Below are 18,053 nucleotides of genomic sequence, written 5' to 3'. Positions count from 1 at the left end.
CTCGCTCTCGCTCACTCTCTCTCTGACAAATAAAAAATAAAATCTAAAAAAAAAAAAAAATGGCTTTGGGTTTCTCTCATTTTCTGCTCTTCTTATTAACTACATGTATTTTAAATATGCAGACTCATGTCTCTAAAAGAAGAGATATAAAAATATGTGGCTATAGATAAGCATAGATTCATCCATCTGATGAGCGAGTTTGGAGAACCTACTATATACCAGAAGCCATATTGGCACTGAGTGTTCAAACATGGTTGAGAAATGGTCTTTTTCAGGGAGCCTGGCTAGCTTAAGCAGGAGAACATGCAACTCTTGATCTCAAGGGTGTGGGTTCAAGCCCCACAATGGGCCTGGAGCTTACTTAAGGAGGGGGAAAAAGGTTTTTTCCCTAAATGAAATTTAAGCCTTATAGAGAAAAATTTATAAACAAGTAATGATAACACTATGTCATATCAACAAGTGGTTTTTCCTAGTAACAAGACTGTACCTTCTGTTCAGTAACTTCATATTTCTGGTTACTGCTGAATGGAGGGCTCAAGAATATTTTTTAGGGAGCTTTGTTCTGAAGTCAAATAAAGAAATAAAGTTTTTTACCAGTTTTGGTAATTGTGCTATTGTTGAGAGTTGCCCACAGTACTATGAGAGCACAGGTGATAGAATACTGAGCACTACCTTGGCAAGCTCTGGGCAGGTCTGCCTCACAGAGCAGGCAGTGCTTACTGAATGCTTAAAAATGAACAGGAATGTCCTAGGTTGATGAGGTAGAGACCTACGGGAACTCCATGCAAAGTCATGGACATATGAGTAGACACAGTATCAGGGATCTGTTAGAAGACTCAGCAAGAATAAGACACTAAAACAGTTAGCTTTTCCACTCCTGAAGGGCCATTTATATTATGATAGGAGCATGGATTTTGTCTCAGAGACCCCCCAACTGAGAATTACCTAGCTGAGTCTAGTCAAATTCTAGAACTACATGGTAATGAAATTGTTGTGCCCTAAAAGTCACTACATTTTGGAGTGGTTTATTACCAGAACATTACTAACTGAAGCATAGACCAGAATTTGACATTGGCCAAGATTAACTTTAAAAAAATGACACGAGAGTGTGCTACTCTCATTCTCGGGGTTGGGAGTTCGAGCCCCACATTGGGTGTAGAGATAACTTAAAAATAAAATATTTAAAAATAATAGATAAAGCAATGACATGGATGGAACTAGAGGGTATTATATTAAGCAAAATAAGTCAATCAGAGAAAGACAATTATCATATGATCTCCCTGATATGTGGAATTTGAGAAACAAGGCAGAGGATCATGGGGGAAGAGAGGAAAAACTCAAATGGGACAAAACCAGAGAGGGAGACAAACCGTAAGAGACTTTTTTTTTTTCCTAAAGATCTTATTTATTTGACAGACAGAGATCACAAGTAGGCAGACAGCCAGGCAGAGAGAGAGAGAGGAGGAAGCAGGCTCCCTGCAGAGCAGAGAGCCCGATGCGGGACTCGATCCCAGGACCCTGAGACCATGACCCGAGCCGAAGGCAGCGGCCCAACCCACTGAGCCACCCAGGCGCCCAAACCGTAAGAGACTTTTAATCTCGGGAAACAAACTGAAGGTTGCTGGAGTGGTGGGGGTGGGAGGGATGGGGTGGGTAAGTGATAGACACTGGGGAGGGTATGTGCTATGGTAAGTGCTATATAGTGTGTAAGAATGTGAATCACAGACCTGTGCCCTGAAACAAACAATATATCATATATTAATAAATATATATCTAATAATAATAAAAATAAAAATATAAAATATAAAATAAAATAAAAATATGACATGACATGAGCCCAGGATCCTGACAGGTTATCCATTCCCAACTGGGCAAGGAAAAAGGCCAGAAAAAGTTCAGGCTACAGAAATGGAAGGTGACGTGGGTTGTCACCTCACCTCTGCCATTTTTTCACTACTGGCTACTTAAGTTCTCTGAGTGTCTCTTTTCCTAACCATAAAGTAAAGACGGCAGTAACTTCTTTAGAGAGGATGAGAATTAACTGACATAATGGATATAAAGTGTCTGGCACATAATGGGAGTCTGACTTTTTTTTATTATTATTTCAGGGCTTGCAATTTTTTATTCATTTTTAAAGTAATTTGTTTTCTTTTCTGGAAAGAGCACTGACCATAAGATCTGTTTTCTTACCAAAGTTTTAAGTATACAATACAGTATTGTTAACTATAGGCCCTGTGTTGTATAGAAGATCTCCAGAACTTATTATTTTTCATAACTGAAACTTTATACCTTTTAACCTACACCTTCCCTTTTCCACCTCTCCCCAAACCCTGGGAACCATCATTCTACTAGGAGTCTATTTTATTTCGTCATTTTCCTTAAATATTGGAAGGCTTCATGAATTTGCATGTTCTCCTTGTGCAGGGACCCAGCTAATCCTCTCTGTATCATTACAATTTATTTATTTATTTATTTATTTATTTTAAGATTTTATTTATTTATTTGACAGAGAGAAATCACAAGTAGATGGAGAGGCAGGCAGAGAGAGAGAGAGAGGGAAGCAGGCTCCCTGGCGAGCAGAGAGCCCGATGCGGGACTCGATCCCAGGACCCTGAGATCATGACCCGAGCCGAAGGCAGCGGCTTAACCCACTGAGCCACCCAGGCGCCCTGTATCATTACAATTTAAATATCTGCTGCTGAAGCTAGCACGAGTTTGACTATTTTAGATTCCTCATATAGTGGGATCATGTAGTATCTATCCTTCAATGACTTGTTTTATTCCACTTAGTATAATCCCCTCAAGGTTCATCAATGTTGTCAGAAATGGCAGGATTTCCTTCTTTTTAAGGAGGAATAATATTCCATTTTGTGCATATACTGCACTATTTTTTTTTTTTAAGCTGGCTCTACACCCAACGTGGGGCTTGAATTCACATCTCTAAGAGAAGAGTTGTATGCTCTGCCACCTGAGCCAGCCAGGTGCTCCTCCAATGCATTTCTTTATTCATTCAGCCACTGATGGACATTTCGGTGGTTTCCATATTTTGGCTATTCTAATAATGCCACAATAAACATGAGAATACAGGTAACTCTTCAAGATCCTGATTTCAAGTCCTCTGGATAAACACTCAGAAGTGGGATTATCGAATCATAGGGTAACTCTACTTTTAGTTTTTCAAGGAACCTTTACATTGTTTTCCACAGTAGCTGTACCTACCTGCATTCCCACCAACAGTACCCAAGAGTTTCCTTTTCTCCACATCCTTAAGAACACTTATTATTGTGTGTCTTTATTAAATAGCCATTCTAATAAGCGTGAGCTGATACTATCTCATTTTGGTTTTGATTTGCATTTCCCTAATGACGACTGATGCTGAATACCTTCCCATCTACCTGTTGGCTACTTATATGTCTTCTTTGGTGAGTATGTTTTTAAACTCAGAGGAAATGGGCCCAATGGAAAGACTATTCTAGAACCTCCAGAGAGGTTCTCATAGACAGGGCTTGAACATGCTCCTCACTGTCGACTGGAAGCCGCAGCTCCAGGGGGCATGTGTATTCTCCAAGAACCAAGAAAGGAGCCCTCCCACCTGTTGGCAGTGAGTTGACACATGGACGTCTAGTGTCAATGGGCTTTACCTGTGGTATTAAAAGGTCCCTGAAGGGTCTGTACAAGAGCTTGGATCTCAGGCACATTCTCCGCCAAGGCTTGTCCACTGAAGAGGGGGTTGATTTTGGCAGCTTTATGACCATGTTCACAGTATACTGTCACCAATCTGGCAAGACCATGATCAACTGATTCAAGGGGGAAAGAAAACAGTACAAACAATTTAGGAAATCCCCACAAACCAAAAAAAAAAAAAAAAAAAATCAGTTTTTTTCAAAGAAGTCCTTGCTGGCTTAGACTTTTTTTTTTTTTAAGATTTTATTTGTTTATTTGACAGAAATCACAAGCAGGCAGAGAGGCAGGCAGAGAGAGAGGAGGGGAACAGCCCCCCCCCCCCCCCGCTGAGCAGAGAGCCCGATGTGGGGCTCGATCCCAGGACCCTGGGATCATGACCTGAGCTGAAGGCAGAGGCCCAACCCACTGAGCCACCCAGGCGCCCCTGGCTTAGACTTTTTAAACGTGTTGCTCCTACCACTACATCTCAGAATTAAAGACTACAGAATCCAGGAAAACACACTTATCTCCTTAAATTTATCTCGTGTGTGCTCGCTTCGGCAGCACATATACTTAAATTTATCTCGTGAGTGCTAAAGCCACTAGTGGAAAAGAGAGAGAACTGAGTGCACATATGTACATATGTACAAATAACTATGCCTGTCTATAGATCGTAAAAGGAAACACCCCATATTGAAAAGAATTGTTAAAATGCTGAAATTCTGGATAATTACAATTCTTTTACTTATTTTTTGAGATTTTTAAGTATTTGGCATACGGCGCCCAGGTGGCTTAGTCATTAAGTGTCTGCCTTCAGCTTAGGTCATGATTCTGGGGGGTCCTGGGATCAAGCCCCACATCAGGCTCCCTGCTCAGTGGGAAGCCTGCTTCTCCCTCTCCCACGCCCCCTGCTTGTATTCCCTCTTGCTTTTTTCTCTGTCAAATAAGTAAATAAAAATCTTTAAAAATTTTTTTGACATAAAAAGGGACACCTGGGTGGCTCAGTCAGTTAAGCATCTGCCTTCAGCTCAGTCAGTGATCTCAGGGTCCTGGGATGAGTACAGCATCAGGCTCTCTGCTCGGTGGAGAACCTGCTTCTTCCTCTCCCGCCACCTGCCATTCCCCCTGCTTGTGCACTCATACTCTCTCACTCTCTCTCTTGTTCTCTCTCTGGCAAATAAATAAACAAAATCTTTAAAACTATGTATTTGACATTTAAAAAAAAGAAATGGAACTACAAAATCAATGTTACATTTCTTTCTCTATTTCTAAAAGGCTCTTGGTACAGTTATTTCATAGACTCATGAACTCTTACTAGATCTAGAAAAAGATCTTTAAAATTATTCTGTCACTCACATAATTTTTAAAAAAAAAACCCTTTATAAAGCCCTAAATGAGTGGTTCCTTAGTCTCTGCTTGGAAGAGAGGCATTCTCTCTCAATGAATTCAATCGGTGATTTTCTATTGAGCCAAAAACTGCTTTTCTTCCTCTTTTCCACCTAAAAGTTCTTCCCAAATTTGAAGAAAAAAAAAATCCTACATGCCCACACTCAGTTCACCTTCAGTTCATCAAGGCAGCCTTACAAACTGAGCGCAAATCCCTAAAGATGAACAGATCTACTCTTAAGGGCACACATTTTCTGAGCATTTTTTTCAGTTTGTGTTTTTCTTCTTAGAACCCAGAGAAAATTGTTAGCATATTTTGAAACATATTTTGAAACATCTAGTGACTATTTCATGAACCTTTATTGTCATGTAGTGAGCTACACATGTTGCTTGGGTTTGTAGTCAGAGAACTGCAAAATGTACCTCCTGCTATAGGCTCACAGGAAAGAACAGAGATGAAATGAACATGTAAAAGACATGTTTGCACTAAAACAACAGTTAGGAGGTTCCATACTATGTCTAATAAATTAGTAATGGAATTAAACAATCCCAGAAATGAATTGATTTCAGTCTGGAGGGTAGCCACATGAATTGCTGTAGGGCTCTACCCTGAACCCTACTGAAGTTCTCAATTGATGTTACAATGTAGGAAACCTTCAGATCCATGGCTAAAATCCAGATAGACCATGTCTAAACCATTGTTCCCATTGGCCACGCCTTAAAAACACATTCTTGAGGCACCTTGGTGGCTCTGTGCATTAAGCCTCTGCCTTCAGCTCAGGTCATGATCTCAAGGTTCTGGGATCGAGACCCACCTCAGGCTTTCTGCTCAGCAGGGAGCTTTCCCCTCTCTCTCTGCCTGCCTCTCTGCCTACTTGTGATCTCTGTCAAATAAATAAATAAAATCTTAAAAAAAAAAAAATTCTTCCTTCCTGCCCGAAGAAAACAAAACACAACACAACAAAAAAGCCCACATTCTTCCCTGGGCTTCTGTGGCATTGCAAGATCCCAGCTTTCCTCCCAGCTCACCGGCTACTCAACCTCAGTCATTTTGGGGGAGCTCCTTCTTTGCCCATCTCTATAATATTAGTGCTCTGCAAGTCTGCTCTGAGCAGGGTGATCTCCTGCACTTTCTGCAGCTTCTAGTAATGTACAAAAAACTACATCTCTATCGGGACAAGTCCAGTAGTAAATATGTGGGGTTATCATCACCAGCCTCAAATCAGTAGCCGCGTTGAAAACATTCTCTTAGCGAACCTAGGTCACCTGCCGGAGGTCAATGCTCCGATTTCTAACTGCTCGCCAGGCTTTTCATGCTACTCTACAGCTGGGGCGTGGTGTTGGCACAAGAACATGCAGACACTGCGTTTCTGGCAGAGCCAAAGAGATCCCCTCCCCTCCGCACCTCTACACTTATCCTACATCCACCCCCGGAATCTGTTTTCTCTCAAGCCCTCCTACCATTGTTCTGGTTTCTTCTGGGGACCCAATCCCGTATCCCTTCCCTCTGCCTCCCAGATCTTTCCATTGTGACCTCTGGAATTCTGCTCCATGATTAACAAACCTCTCTGCATTCTTACCCTCTTCTTTAAACATTCCTTATACCCCTGTCCTAACTGGAACCTGCTTCCCCCCACCAGAGGACAGGGGGAGGTGAAGTTACTCATCCCACATCCACCCCTCAGGTATTGAAGGTGGGAGTCAAAGCCTCCTTGTGCCTCAAGGACAATCCCCTATCCTTATTACATTCCCGAACTGTTAGGGTTCTAACTCTGCAAACCCCCAGTCCTTTGAGGGACACGCCATAGTATTTTCAACTAATCTCCATTTGCTAATAGCCATTACAAAACAATGTTATAGGAGAAGCTTAAGGGAAAAGTGTCAGTACATGTAGATAAAAAAGACTATAAACTATATATAGCATGAGCCTGCTCTTCATTAAAATGTGTACAGTACATAATGCATATTTCAGCATGTACTCTATAGTCTATATAGCATAATATTAGTATCAATATATTTCACATATATGTATGTGTGTATACATATTTCATATATGTCAAGGAAATGGACCAAAAATTTAGGGATTATCCTATATTAAAATTCCTGATTTTTGGTTTTTCCTTATCATATTTGCTGAGTTTTCCACAATGAACATGTATAGAGCTCTTTAAATTGTACCCATTTAACTGACTTGTTGCCTCTTGTACTCTGAAAGCTTTTTTTTTAAGGCTTTATTTATTTATTTTGACAGAGACAGAGAGAGAGAGAGAGAGAGAGAGCACAAGCAGGGGAGAGCAGCAGGCAGGTTCTCCGCTGAGCAGGGAGCTGGATGTGGGGCTTGATCCCAGGACCCTGAGACCATAACCAGAGCCGAAGGCAGACACTTAACTGACCAAGCCAGCCAGGCGCCCCTGAAAGCTTTTGATAAGGAGGTTATCTCCAGCGCGCCTGGCACACCTGTCCCCACCCATGTACTTCATGCTTGTACAAATTGGTTCTATTTGTTCCTATGGCTGTTGCTTTGGGCAAAAGTAAAATATTAGAGGGGAAATCATAAAAATCTAGACAGACATTGTATTCAGATTACTTCCATAAGTGCTCTTAATTTTAAAGATTTGCAAATATAAAAACAAAAATAAACATACTTGTTAAAATACTTAAAACATCTCTCCTTTCTTTATCATACTCCTTGCATTAATAACCTTTTTTGAAATTAACTTACATGAAATTAACAGGTTCTAGCTTCAAATGCACTGGATAAAAGTGTTTCACCTGTATTATTTTTGTAGCAAATGAGAGCATGGCAACTGAATACATATATTTCTCATAAAAATAACTTCCTAGCACTGTACAAATAAACCAAGAGGTTACTGTAAAAGAAATAAATGCCTTTATGTTAGGCAAAGAACTTAGTCCTCAGGATATCTATAGAAGTTCAGAAGAATGTAATTTGATGTTTAAATCCTCAAGAAGCCAGAGAGAAGCGGGAAAACAAGAGCACATATACACAACACCTCTTCAAAACGAAAGGGAAGATATTGAAGGCAGGTTTCTGGCTCAAGAGACTGGCACACAGTAGATGCTCAAAAAACATTTGTTATGAACTGAATAACAGTTCATAACAGTTCATAACAGTTCATAACAGTTCCTAAGAGTCAGCATATCATAAAAGTCACAGAACCCTTGTGATAGAAGTTTTCCGGAGCTCTCAACCTAGAACTGCTGTGGATCCTTATTCCTTACTTCGAGGCCCTCTTTTCTGAGAACTGCATCCCCCCATTTCAGGAAGTGGGTTCCTGAGGCCAAGTCTACCTCATGCCCTTCTGTCTCCCTCCCAATTAACACATTCCCGGGACACCATAGTTGGGTGGGTCCGATTTAATCTTTCCAGGATTTATGATTTGGGATTGGAAGATACGGGTGGTTCACTAGGCCTGTTTGTGCAAACAACATGGTTTATGCTGAATACTTGCTTTCCTTCTGGAAGTCTGGAATCTGAGCACATGCAGAGGATGCTTACATGAACATCTGCCAATAAAAACCCCAGGTGCCGAGTTTCTGATTGACTTCCAGGTTAGCTACGTCACACGTCTATTACTGTGTGGTCAAAGAGGTGTGCATTCTGCATCACCCCTCATGGGGGAGAGAGCATCAGAAAGCCTACACAAAGGTGCCTCCAGAAATGCCTTGTCCTGTGCTTTTTCCCATTATGATCCCACTGTGTATCCTTATTACATCACTGTGATAAACTGAGCCGAGAGTAGAACTATTAGGCTGAATGCCCTAAGTCTTTCTGGTGAATCTCTAAATGTGGGCGTGGTCTCAAGGACACCCAACACGCAATATGGGTGGCAAAGGAGCGAGTACACTAACAGGTGTGCCTTGTAGGCCCACCCACAGCCTTTGCCAATTATCCCAAAGTTAGTTCTGGTCTTCTTCCTCCCCGCCCCCAACAGAGTCTTGGTTACTACACATACCCTTTGGTTCTAGGAGATACCCTTGTATCTTTCAAATAAAGTCCCCTCTTTGGGTTAGATAGCCACAACTGGTTTCTGTTGATTGGGACCAAAAGAACCTAACAGGGGTGTGAAAAAAAGAATAATGACAGGGATATCTACATCAATGACTTTATTCTCCCCCATAAGCAAGCACAGTGGGGGCGCTAAAGAGTTTGATTTTCAGGAAGAAAGGGTTCATATTAACCATCATGAAGTACACAGGCAGATAAACTAAACTTAGTCCTTAACCTTAAAGTCAGTAGAGTTCTTTCTCATCATCTGGTCATAAATAGCCTCCCCCAAAATATCTAGATCAGATCCAATAATCTTCTTCCACTCAAGGCAGCATATGCTTATAGCAAGTGGGAACGTTGGATAAAATGACTGAAGACTCCAAGAAAGAGAATTTCGTAACTGGAGTCCCTCTGAACCCCAGGAAAATGCGATGGCTGCCTCCCAGCTTCAGCTCAGGAATGTTGTAAATAACCACATTAAAACCACAAGTACCAGAATATTGTATTCTCTACAGCAAACTCTGACTGGTCTGCAACTGAGCTCATTTTATACCATCCTCTCTCGTTCCATCTCAAACACAATATGTTTATTAGATAAATTTATTTTGCCATATATTTCGTTCTTAAAAGGAAATAAAAAAACAGATTAAACAAAAAACCCTTGTTCTGGTCCTTCCTGTTTTTCTCCCAATCCTTTCCTAAAGTAAGGGTCACTGACTGATAGTAAATGGTAGTAAAAAATAACTTAAAAAAAAAGATTTTATTTATTTATTTGATAGAGAGTGTACACACATGTACATACAGGGGTGTGCACATGTGCGCACAGGTAGGGGGAGGGGTAGAGGAGGAAGAGAAGGAGACTCCTTGCCTACCAGGGAAGTCTGATATGGGGCTTAATCCCAGGACCCTGGGTTCATGACCTGAGGTGAAGGCAGATGCTTACCCGACTGAGCCACACAGGCATCCCAAGAATTAACTTTTGCTACACATTGTGTTCAGTGTTTCACACACAGCATCTTACCTAACTCTTACAACCCTGAAATAGGTATCCTTAGCTGCAGAAGAGTAAACTGAGGCTCAAAGAGGTTAAGTGACTTGCAGAATGTCACACAAAAAGTAGAATTCGAACCCAAGCATATTTGACTTCCACCCAGTCTTTTATCCATTACACTACAACAAAAAGTGAAAAGGGAAGTCCAGAGCCTACAGCGAGAGGGATGAGAGAACTGGACATCATTGAGACATTTAAAAAAAAAAAAAAAGTAAAAGAGCTAATGCCATTAGCCTTTTTTGGTCTGCATTTCTTACTCCAGAATTATGGAGAATTTTAAAACTCTCTAATGCAATAAGATTTTCTTCAACTGCTTTTCCCATAACTCCAGTAAAGGCTCCCATTATTTCTAATATGCAACATACTCACAACCTCACTCCAACTATTAAAGCTCAATGCCAAAGTCAGTAACCAGTCAATGCTGTTTGGAATCCTAAGGCTCCCATCTTCTGCTTGTTCCTAAATTCCTCCATTTTTTGTAATCCAAACCTTCCATCATTAAATTTATACTCATGAATCAGCACTCTTCCATTTTCAACTGGGATTGCTGTTCAATAAATTCAAGCTTACCCAAACTGAGGTTTACAGAGGTTAAAGTACAAGCTGTTACTAAGAGCCAGATACAAAGAACACTCACCACAGGTCAAATTTTAACTGGTGAAACCACTGCCATCTAAGAGGTTACTAGAAGCAAATTCAATACCTCCTTAAAGCCTCCATGTAATAGAAGTCTTAGCAAATGATGCAGTCATCCTACGCAGGCACGGATTTTCAGCCAGGGTAAATATTTGAAGAAAGAAGGCTGATGACAGAAGGGCAAAGATGAAAAAGGAGGCGCCCTAACTTTGGTCATACCTCCTCCCATTTCACTACGTCACCTTTGACTTCAGGAGGGCCTTTCCCTTTGATTAAGTCTGTCAACACCAAAAAGTTGTGTACATGATCCACCAACTCAATCCTTCCTCTCAACCAAGATGGTACCTTTTAAGACAACTGGCAGGCATTAAGCACTCCTGTTCTAATTCATAGAACTGACCATGAGCACACACTTAAATGGAACTTAAGAAAAAACACAGCAGGTCTTCATTGTGTTCATCAGTCAAAAAGAAATTATTACTTTTTCTAAAATATAGTAATATAATCTATTACCCAATGTATACAGTGCTTCCTTTCTTGATACTTGGTGTGATGGGGGTACATGCAAAATTCAAATGCACTAAATATTACAAATAAATTGCACATACAGAATCGTATTTCCATTTCTCCATAGGATTTTATCATTTAATAAGTATTCAGTGAACTGTGGAGCTGAGATAAGGTAAGATAAGGTCTTCACCAGGCAGGATCTTACAATGTGAGAGGATGGTCCCCACACAAATACACACAGTCATAAAATGTTCCGCAGAGTTCAAGAGGTCCCATACTGAGAGCTGAAGGAGCTCAGATTAGGACAGGCTGGAGTTGTATAGACAGATGTCACAGAGGAGATGTGAATGGAGATGGTAAGAAGTGGAAAGGCATACAGGATAAGAGCTAGAACATGGGGAAATTCATGTTGGAGAAAGGTAAGAAAGAAGGGAGAAGGGCATGGAGTATCTAGCAAAAGAATCTGTATTTTACTCTGAGAGGCAAAGTAGAGCCTTTGGACATCTGAGTTAAGAAAATGACTTGAAGGGGACGCCTGGGTGGCTCAGTTGGTTAAGCAGCTGCCTTCGGCTCAGGTTATGATCCCGGCGTCCTGGGATCGAGTCCCACATCGGGCTCCTTGCTCCACGGGGAGCCTGCTTCTCCCTCTGACTCTGCCTGCCACTCTGTCTGCCCGTGCTCGCTCTCGCTCTCTCTCTCTGACTAAATAAATTAAAAAAAAAAAAAAAAAGAAAGAAAATGACTTGAGGGACACCTGGGTGGCTCAGTTGGTTAAGAAAATGACTTGGGTGCCTGCGTGGCTCAGTCATTGGGTGTCTACCTTCGGCTCGGATCATGACCCCAGGGTCCTGGGGTCAAGCCCTGCATGGGGCTCCCCGCTCAATGGGAAGCCTGCTTCTCCTTCTCCCACTCCCCCTGCTGTGTTCCCTCTCTCATTGTGTCTCTCTCTAACAAATAAATAAATAAAGCCCTTTTAAAAAAAGAAAAGAAAATGACTCAATGAAACCAACGTTTCAGAAAGATTGGACTAAGCCAGACAGGAACTAGGCTATACATTTTAATACCAGTGAGGCCTACCAGTTTTATCTTTTTGAAGTCATGCATCTCTTTGAGAATTCAATGAAAGCTACAGGCTCTTTGCCTAAAAATAGACACACACAGAGTCATGCAAAGTCTACAGACCCTCTGAAACTTTTTCGTAGAGATCCACGGGCCTTGGATAAGATGACCTGAATTAACTATTTTTGTGCAGCAGATGAGAATTAAAGGCCTGGACTAGGATCCCAATAGTGAAAATAGAAAGAAGGCAAGGCTTTAGGAAACACAGTGCTCAAAATCTGATATTAAGTATGAGCTGAAAAAGTTGAAATTGGGTTGCTTGCCCTGGATTTTTACAATTCGTGTGTAGCAGAGACTCCCACAACTCCCCACATCCATTTTCCCTTCTCTTTCATAGTAATACATAATCGAACATACAGCTTCCCAGAGCAAAGATATATGTCCCGGCCTCCAAGGCAGCCAGCTGGCCACGTAACTAAGTTCTGACAAGTGAGAAGGTAGGAGCAGTGATGGTTGTACCTTCTGGGTCTTGTCCTTAAAGGGAGAGGTGTTCCCTTTCCCTTCACCCTTTCCTCCACCCTGCTGGCCAGACTGTGGATGCAATGGATACCCATCCTAGACCAGAGTGGAGAGCAGTACCCACAGGATGATGAAGAAACAACACAGAAGGAGCCTAAATCCCCTAGGGCTTTGCAGAGCAGAACTGTCATACCAGCTCAGACCTCTACTCATCTTACTTAAATCACTGTTATTCCAGGTCTCTGACACAGCCCCTGAACTTACCCTATCTAATATACAATCTGGTACCCAAGGTGGGTTGCTATCATAACAGAGCCCAAAATACACATGACATTGGCTTAGCAGTCTGGCAGTAGGTGCCAAGGACTAGATCTTTCAGACTAGAAAGCTAATGGGCACTGTGTTATGCTGCCTGAAAAAACACGTGGAAAACTGTCACCTGTGATATCCTGCAGGCAGACTTATGTCCACAGGGCTGTAGCTTAGTAGTGTGTGATCACTGTTTCTTTTCACTTTCAGGAAAGCCCTGGGAGAAAGATGAGGTCGAGCAGGATCAAACAAGAAGAGATGGAGGGAAATTCAGCTCTGCTAATGGGAGGACTCTATACCTGGAAGGCAGATCCTGGCAAGTTTGGAGAATTAGAAGCACTCAGAAAAGGTGGTTCAGGGTGGAGCAAGAGAAGTGGGGGCACCTGAGTGGCTCAGTCAGTTAACCGAGGGTCTGCCTTTGGTTCAGGCCACGATCCTGGGGTCTTTGGATGGAGCCCCATGTGGGGCTCCCTGCTAAGTGGGAAGTCTGCCTCTCCCTCGGCTCCTCCTCCCACCCCCCCAACCCCTTGTTCTCTCTCTCTCTCTCTCAAATAAACAAATAAAAATCTTAAAAACAAAACAAAACAAAAAACTAGAAAGAAAGGAAAGCGAAGAAAAGGTATTTCAGAAGAGGCTGCCTTAGCAGGAGGTAAAAAACAGACAAACCCTCCATCAAGTACCTTCTAGAAAGCATTTACTATGAGACAGTGGGAGCCAGCTAAGCCTACAAGGTCCAATAAAGGGTGTTGCTTTCCGCTACTATTTTTAGATGGTCTCAAGGTAAGCATCATTAAGTTTAGGGAGCTAAGTAGGTAGGGCACAGAAGCAGTAAATAAAAAACCAGAGGTTTCAAGCTTAAAAAATAGATCTAGATAAGATCTTTGACTGAAGGCAATTTGCTCATGGAATGACCACAGGCAAAAAGACTGCAGACCTATGACTGTTCTAAAAGAACTGTACTGTTGGGTACCTGAGTGGCTTATGAGCAACTGGCTCTTGATCCCTGCTCAGGTCATGATCTCAGGGTCCTGGGAGGAAATCCTGCATAGGCTCCTCCTCTCCCTCTGACCGCCCCCCCCCTCAAATAAACAAATGAACTTTAAAAAAAGAAAGAAAGAAAGAAAGAGAGAAAGGAAGAAAGAAAGAAAGAAAACTGTACTGCCAACAAATTCCGGTTCTGGTCATAAAAAACACCTGTAATTGATGACCCACTAAAGCAATTCTCAGGCTTCTAACCTTACTAAAATAAAGTAGGCTGTGTGGGGCGCCTGGGTGGCTCGGTGGGTTAAGCCGCTGCCTTCGGCTCAGGTCATGATCTCAGGGTCCTGGGATCCAGTCCCGCATCGGGCTCTCTGCTCAGCAGGGAGCCTGCTTCCTCCTCTCTCTCTCTCTGCCTGCCTCTCTGTCTACTTGTGATCTCTGTCAAATAAATAAAATCTTAAAAAAAAAAAAAAAAGTAGGCTGTGGAAGGTCTGCAGCCCCCAAGGAGGGCACACCCCCCACGCCCATGTCGGAGACTTCCACAGAAGACAACAGGTGAAAGAGAGAAGGCGAAGCCAGGAGAATGTAGTGAACTTACTACACAGCCACATCCGAGAGCTTTTATCATTCCTCTCCAACAGGATTTGATAACTGGTTTGAATAGGGCCCTTTGTTGTTCCTCATTCTTTCCTTTTCCAGATGAGAGTTTTCTTTGTATACTGGATGTGTCAGTATGGGGTGTGTGGCAGTTCATAAAACTCCAGAGCAGAAGCCACCATCAGCCCGGACAGGGAGGGCTGTACATTCTCTGGAGATAAGGGACTTTGAGATGGATTCAAGGATGGAACAGAGGGGAAAGGAGGTGGACACATTCTTTGTATGGGAAGAAAAGCTTGGGAGTGCAGTGATTACTAAGTATTTTTCAATATTTTCTCCACAGAATTTTTAGTTGGTACTTGGCCAACCTGAATAAAAATTATGCTTTCCAGGAACGCCTGGGTGGCTCAGTCGGTTAAGTGCCTGTGTTCTCGAAGGTCATGATCCCATGGTTCTAGGACTGAGTCCTGCATGGGTTATCCTGCTCAGCAGGGAGCCTGATTTTCCCTCTACCTGCTGCTCCCGTGCTTGCCTGCTTGTGGTGTTTTTTTTTTTTTTTCTCTCTCTCTCTCTCTGACAAATAAATTAAATCTAAAAACAACAACAAAATCGGGAAGAAGAAAAAAAAAGGATGCCTCAGAGGCTCAGTCAGTTAAGCATCTGCCTTTGGCTCAGGTCATGATCCCAGGATCCTGGGATCAAGTCCCACTTCAGACTCCTTGCTCAGTGGAGAGCCTGTTTCTCCCTCTGCCTGTTCTACCTGCTGCTCCCCTTAGTTGTGCTCACTCTCGCTCTCTCTGTCTCTGACAAATAATTTTTTTTAAAAAACTGTGCTTTCCAAAAAAAATTACGCTTTTCAGTCTCCTTTGCAGATACATGCTGACCAAGTTCTGGCCAGAGAGATGCTACTCCAAGTGACAGACCCAACTCTCCCCGGCCTTTCTCCTACCCAGCCTAGGAGGAGATAGTGATCTACAAACCGAGTCACTGCAAAATAATAGAGTAAGTTCTAAAACACAGAGAAGAAAAGCCTGTCAAAGATCTGCGTGCAATGGTAAGTTTGAAGAAAGTTACAGGGTGGCCTACTTGCCTTTCAGTTTTCAGAAATTCAAAGTAGTTAAAACATAAGAAGAATGAAATTATTGCCCTTAGCAACAAAATTCCTTAAGCTAGATCTTGTAACTGTGCAACAATTGTTTCCAGGCACTGATTTCACTCTTGCCTCCCAATACCACAAGAGGCCACCCTTGGCCTGCAGTTCTAACTCAATACCGACCTTTCAAAGGTCACCAAGCACCTCAAAGCACAGCAAATTCATGGGGGGGGGGGGAGGCAATTTGGTTATGAGGGGGGAGGGAAGGGATTGTATATAAAAATCAACCCCAGAGATATTTTTCAAACACCAGCCCAAAGCTCCCAAGATAATTTGGGTAGTCTTCTAGTTAAAAACCACTGGCCCATGGGGCACCTGGGTGGCTCAGTCGGTTAAGCGTTTGCCTTCAGCTCAGGTCATGATCCCAGGATCCTGGGATTGAGCCGCACATTGGGCTCCCTGCTCAGCAGGAGCCTGCTTCTCCCTCTCCTCCCTGCTTGTGCTCTCTCTTGCTATCTCTGTCACTATCTGCCTGTCTCTCTCAAATAAATAAATAAAAATAAAATCTTAAAACAAAACAAAATAAACACTGGCCCAGGTTTTTCCAAGGCAAGTTTTCAGTTGTCAGGCTGTTATTAAGAATCGAACAAAGGGGTGCCTGGCTGGCTCAGTCCATGAGGCATGCAACTCTTAATCATGGGGTTGTAGGTTCGAGCTCTACGTTGCATGTGGAGATTACTTAAAAGTAAAATGCTAAAAAAAAAAAAAAAAAGGAAAAAAAATCAGATAGAGACCCAATTATGAGAGAAAATCTTTAACAAGATCACAGTAATTGTGCACAGAGCACACACTAATATGATTTTAAATGAAGAAGAGATTGTAAAACATGTCCTACACATACATCCTTTGAGATTATAACAGTATTTGGCCATAGTTGGTTGTGGACCTTCTGCTAGAGAATCACCTGGGATACCTGATTAAAAAATCTGTATTTTTTTTTTAAAGATTTTATTTATTTATTTGACAGAGAGAGATGACAAGCAGGCAGAGAGACAGGCAGAGAGAGAGAGGAGGAAGCAGGCTCCCTGCTGAGCAGAGAGTCCGATGTGGGACTCGATCCCAGGACTCTGGGATCATGACCTGAGCCGAAGGCAGCAGCTTAACCCACTGAGCCACCCAGGCACCCCCAAAAATCTGTATTTTTGAACCAGATCTCAGACCACTGAGTTAGAACCCTGGAGTGGGAGGATACTTGGGAACTGGCTTTTTTTTTTTTTTTTTTTAGGATTTATTTATTTATTTGAGAGCGAGCAAGCGAGCATGCCAGGGTAAGGGTAGAGGAAGTGGGACAGAAGCAGACTCTTTGCTGAACGGAGTTCCGTGCAGGACTCCATCTCATGACCCTGAGTTCCTGACCTAAGTCAAAATCAAGAGTCAGATGCCAACTGACTGACCCACCCAGGCTCCGCAGGAACTGGTCTTTTAAAAATCAATTCAAAGTGATTTGAATACACATACACGTTTGAGAATAACTGACATATAAACTTCTTAACATTTGGGCACCTGGGTGGCTCAGTCGGTTGGGCGTCTGCCTTCGGCTCAGGTCATGATCCCAGATTCCCGGGATCAAGTCCCACCTCGGGCTCTCTCCTCCACGTAAAGCCTGCTTCTCCCTCTCCCCCTGCCTGCTGTTCTACCTGCTTGTGCTCTCTCTCTGTCAAATAAGTAAATAAAATCTTTTTTTTTATTTTTAAAAAATAAAATTCTTGACATTTGATTTGCAAAGTGAAATAAGACAACAGTCTTACCCTCAAGGGATTAACAATCTAGTTGGCCAAATGCTTTCCCTGAAGAAATCTCACTGCATCCAAGAGACAGAAATCAGGTTCACTATAAATGTCCTCTGAGGTCAAGAGCAAAATATCAAGGTTCCAATGTAAATGTAAGATTCAAAGTTTTGGTACTTATATGATGAAGAGGATCTTCATTGTTAACCTGATAAGTGGACTGAAGATGCCAAATGATCTTCCTCAAATAATCAGTCTGTATTCATCTTCTACTCTGTGAGGATTAAATATAGACAACTTTGGGACACCTGGGTGGCTCACTCATGAACTCATGGGTCATGGAGCCCCGGGTGACGGGTCACGCTCAGGAGGAGATTGCTAGAAGATTCTCTCCCCCAGCTCCTCCCCTCACTCACCTCGGCCAGTGGTGTTCTTTCTCTCTCTCCAATA

The 18,053-nt window shown here is 42.4% G+C and overlaps 1 protein-coding gene across 2 annotated transcripts in view; it reads right to left on the bottom strand.

Moving 5' to 3' along the window:
• The window catches only part of DHTKD1 (dehydrogenase E1 and transketolase domain containing 1), a 56,436-nt gene that overhangs the window by 37,358 nt on the left and 1,025 nt on the right, over positions 1 to 18,053 (bottom strand). The window contains exon 2 of one of the 2 annotated variants that reach the window (XM_082740831.1): positions 3,642 to 3,797. The exons of the other annotated variant lie outside the window; for it this stretch is intronic. Coding sequence (XP_082596957.1) covers positions 3,642 to 3,797 — 156 coding nt within the window. The remainder of the gene's footprint in view (positions 1 to 3,641; positions 3,798 to 18,053) is intronic. 2 annotated transcript variants of the gene reach the window in all.

Source organism: Mustela nivalis (genome assembly GCF_964662115.1).
Source record: "Mustela nivalis genome assembly, chromosome: 7".
In the NCBI taxonomy this organism is placed as follows: Eukaryota; Metazoa; Chordata; class Mammalia; order Carnivora; family Mustelidae; genus Mustela; species Mustela nivalis.
The sequence above is the reverse complement of the archived record's forward strand: the minus strand, read 5'-3'. Positions and strand labels throughout refer to the sequence as shown.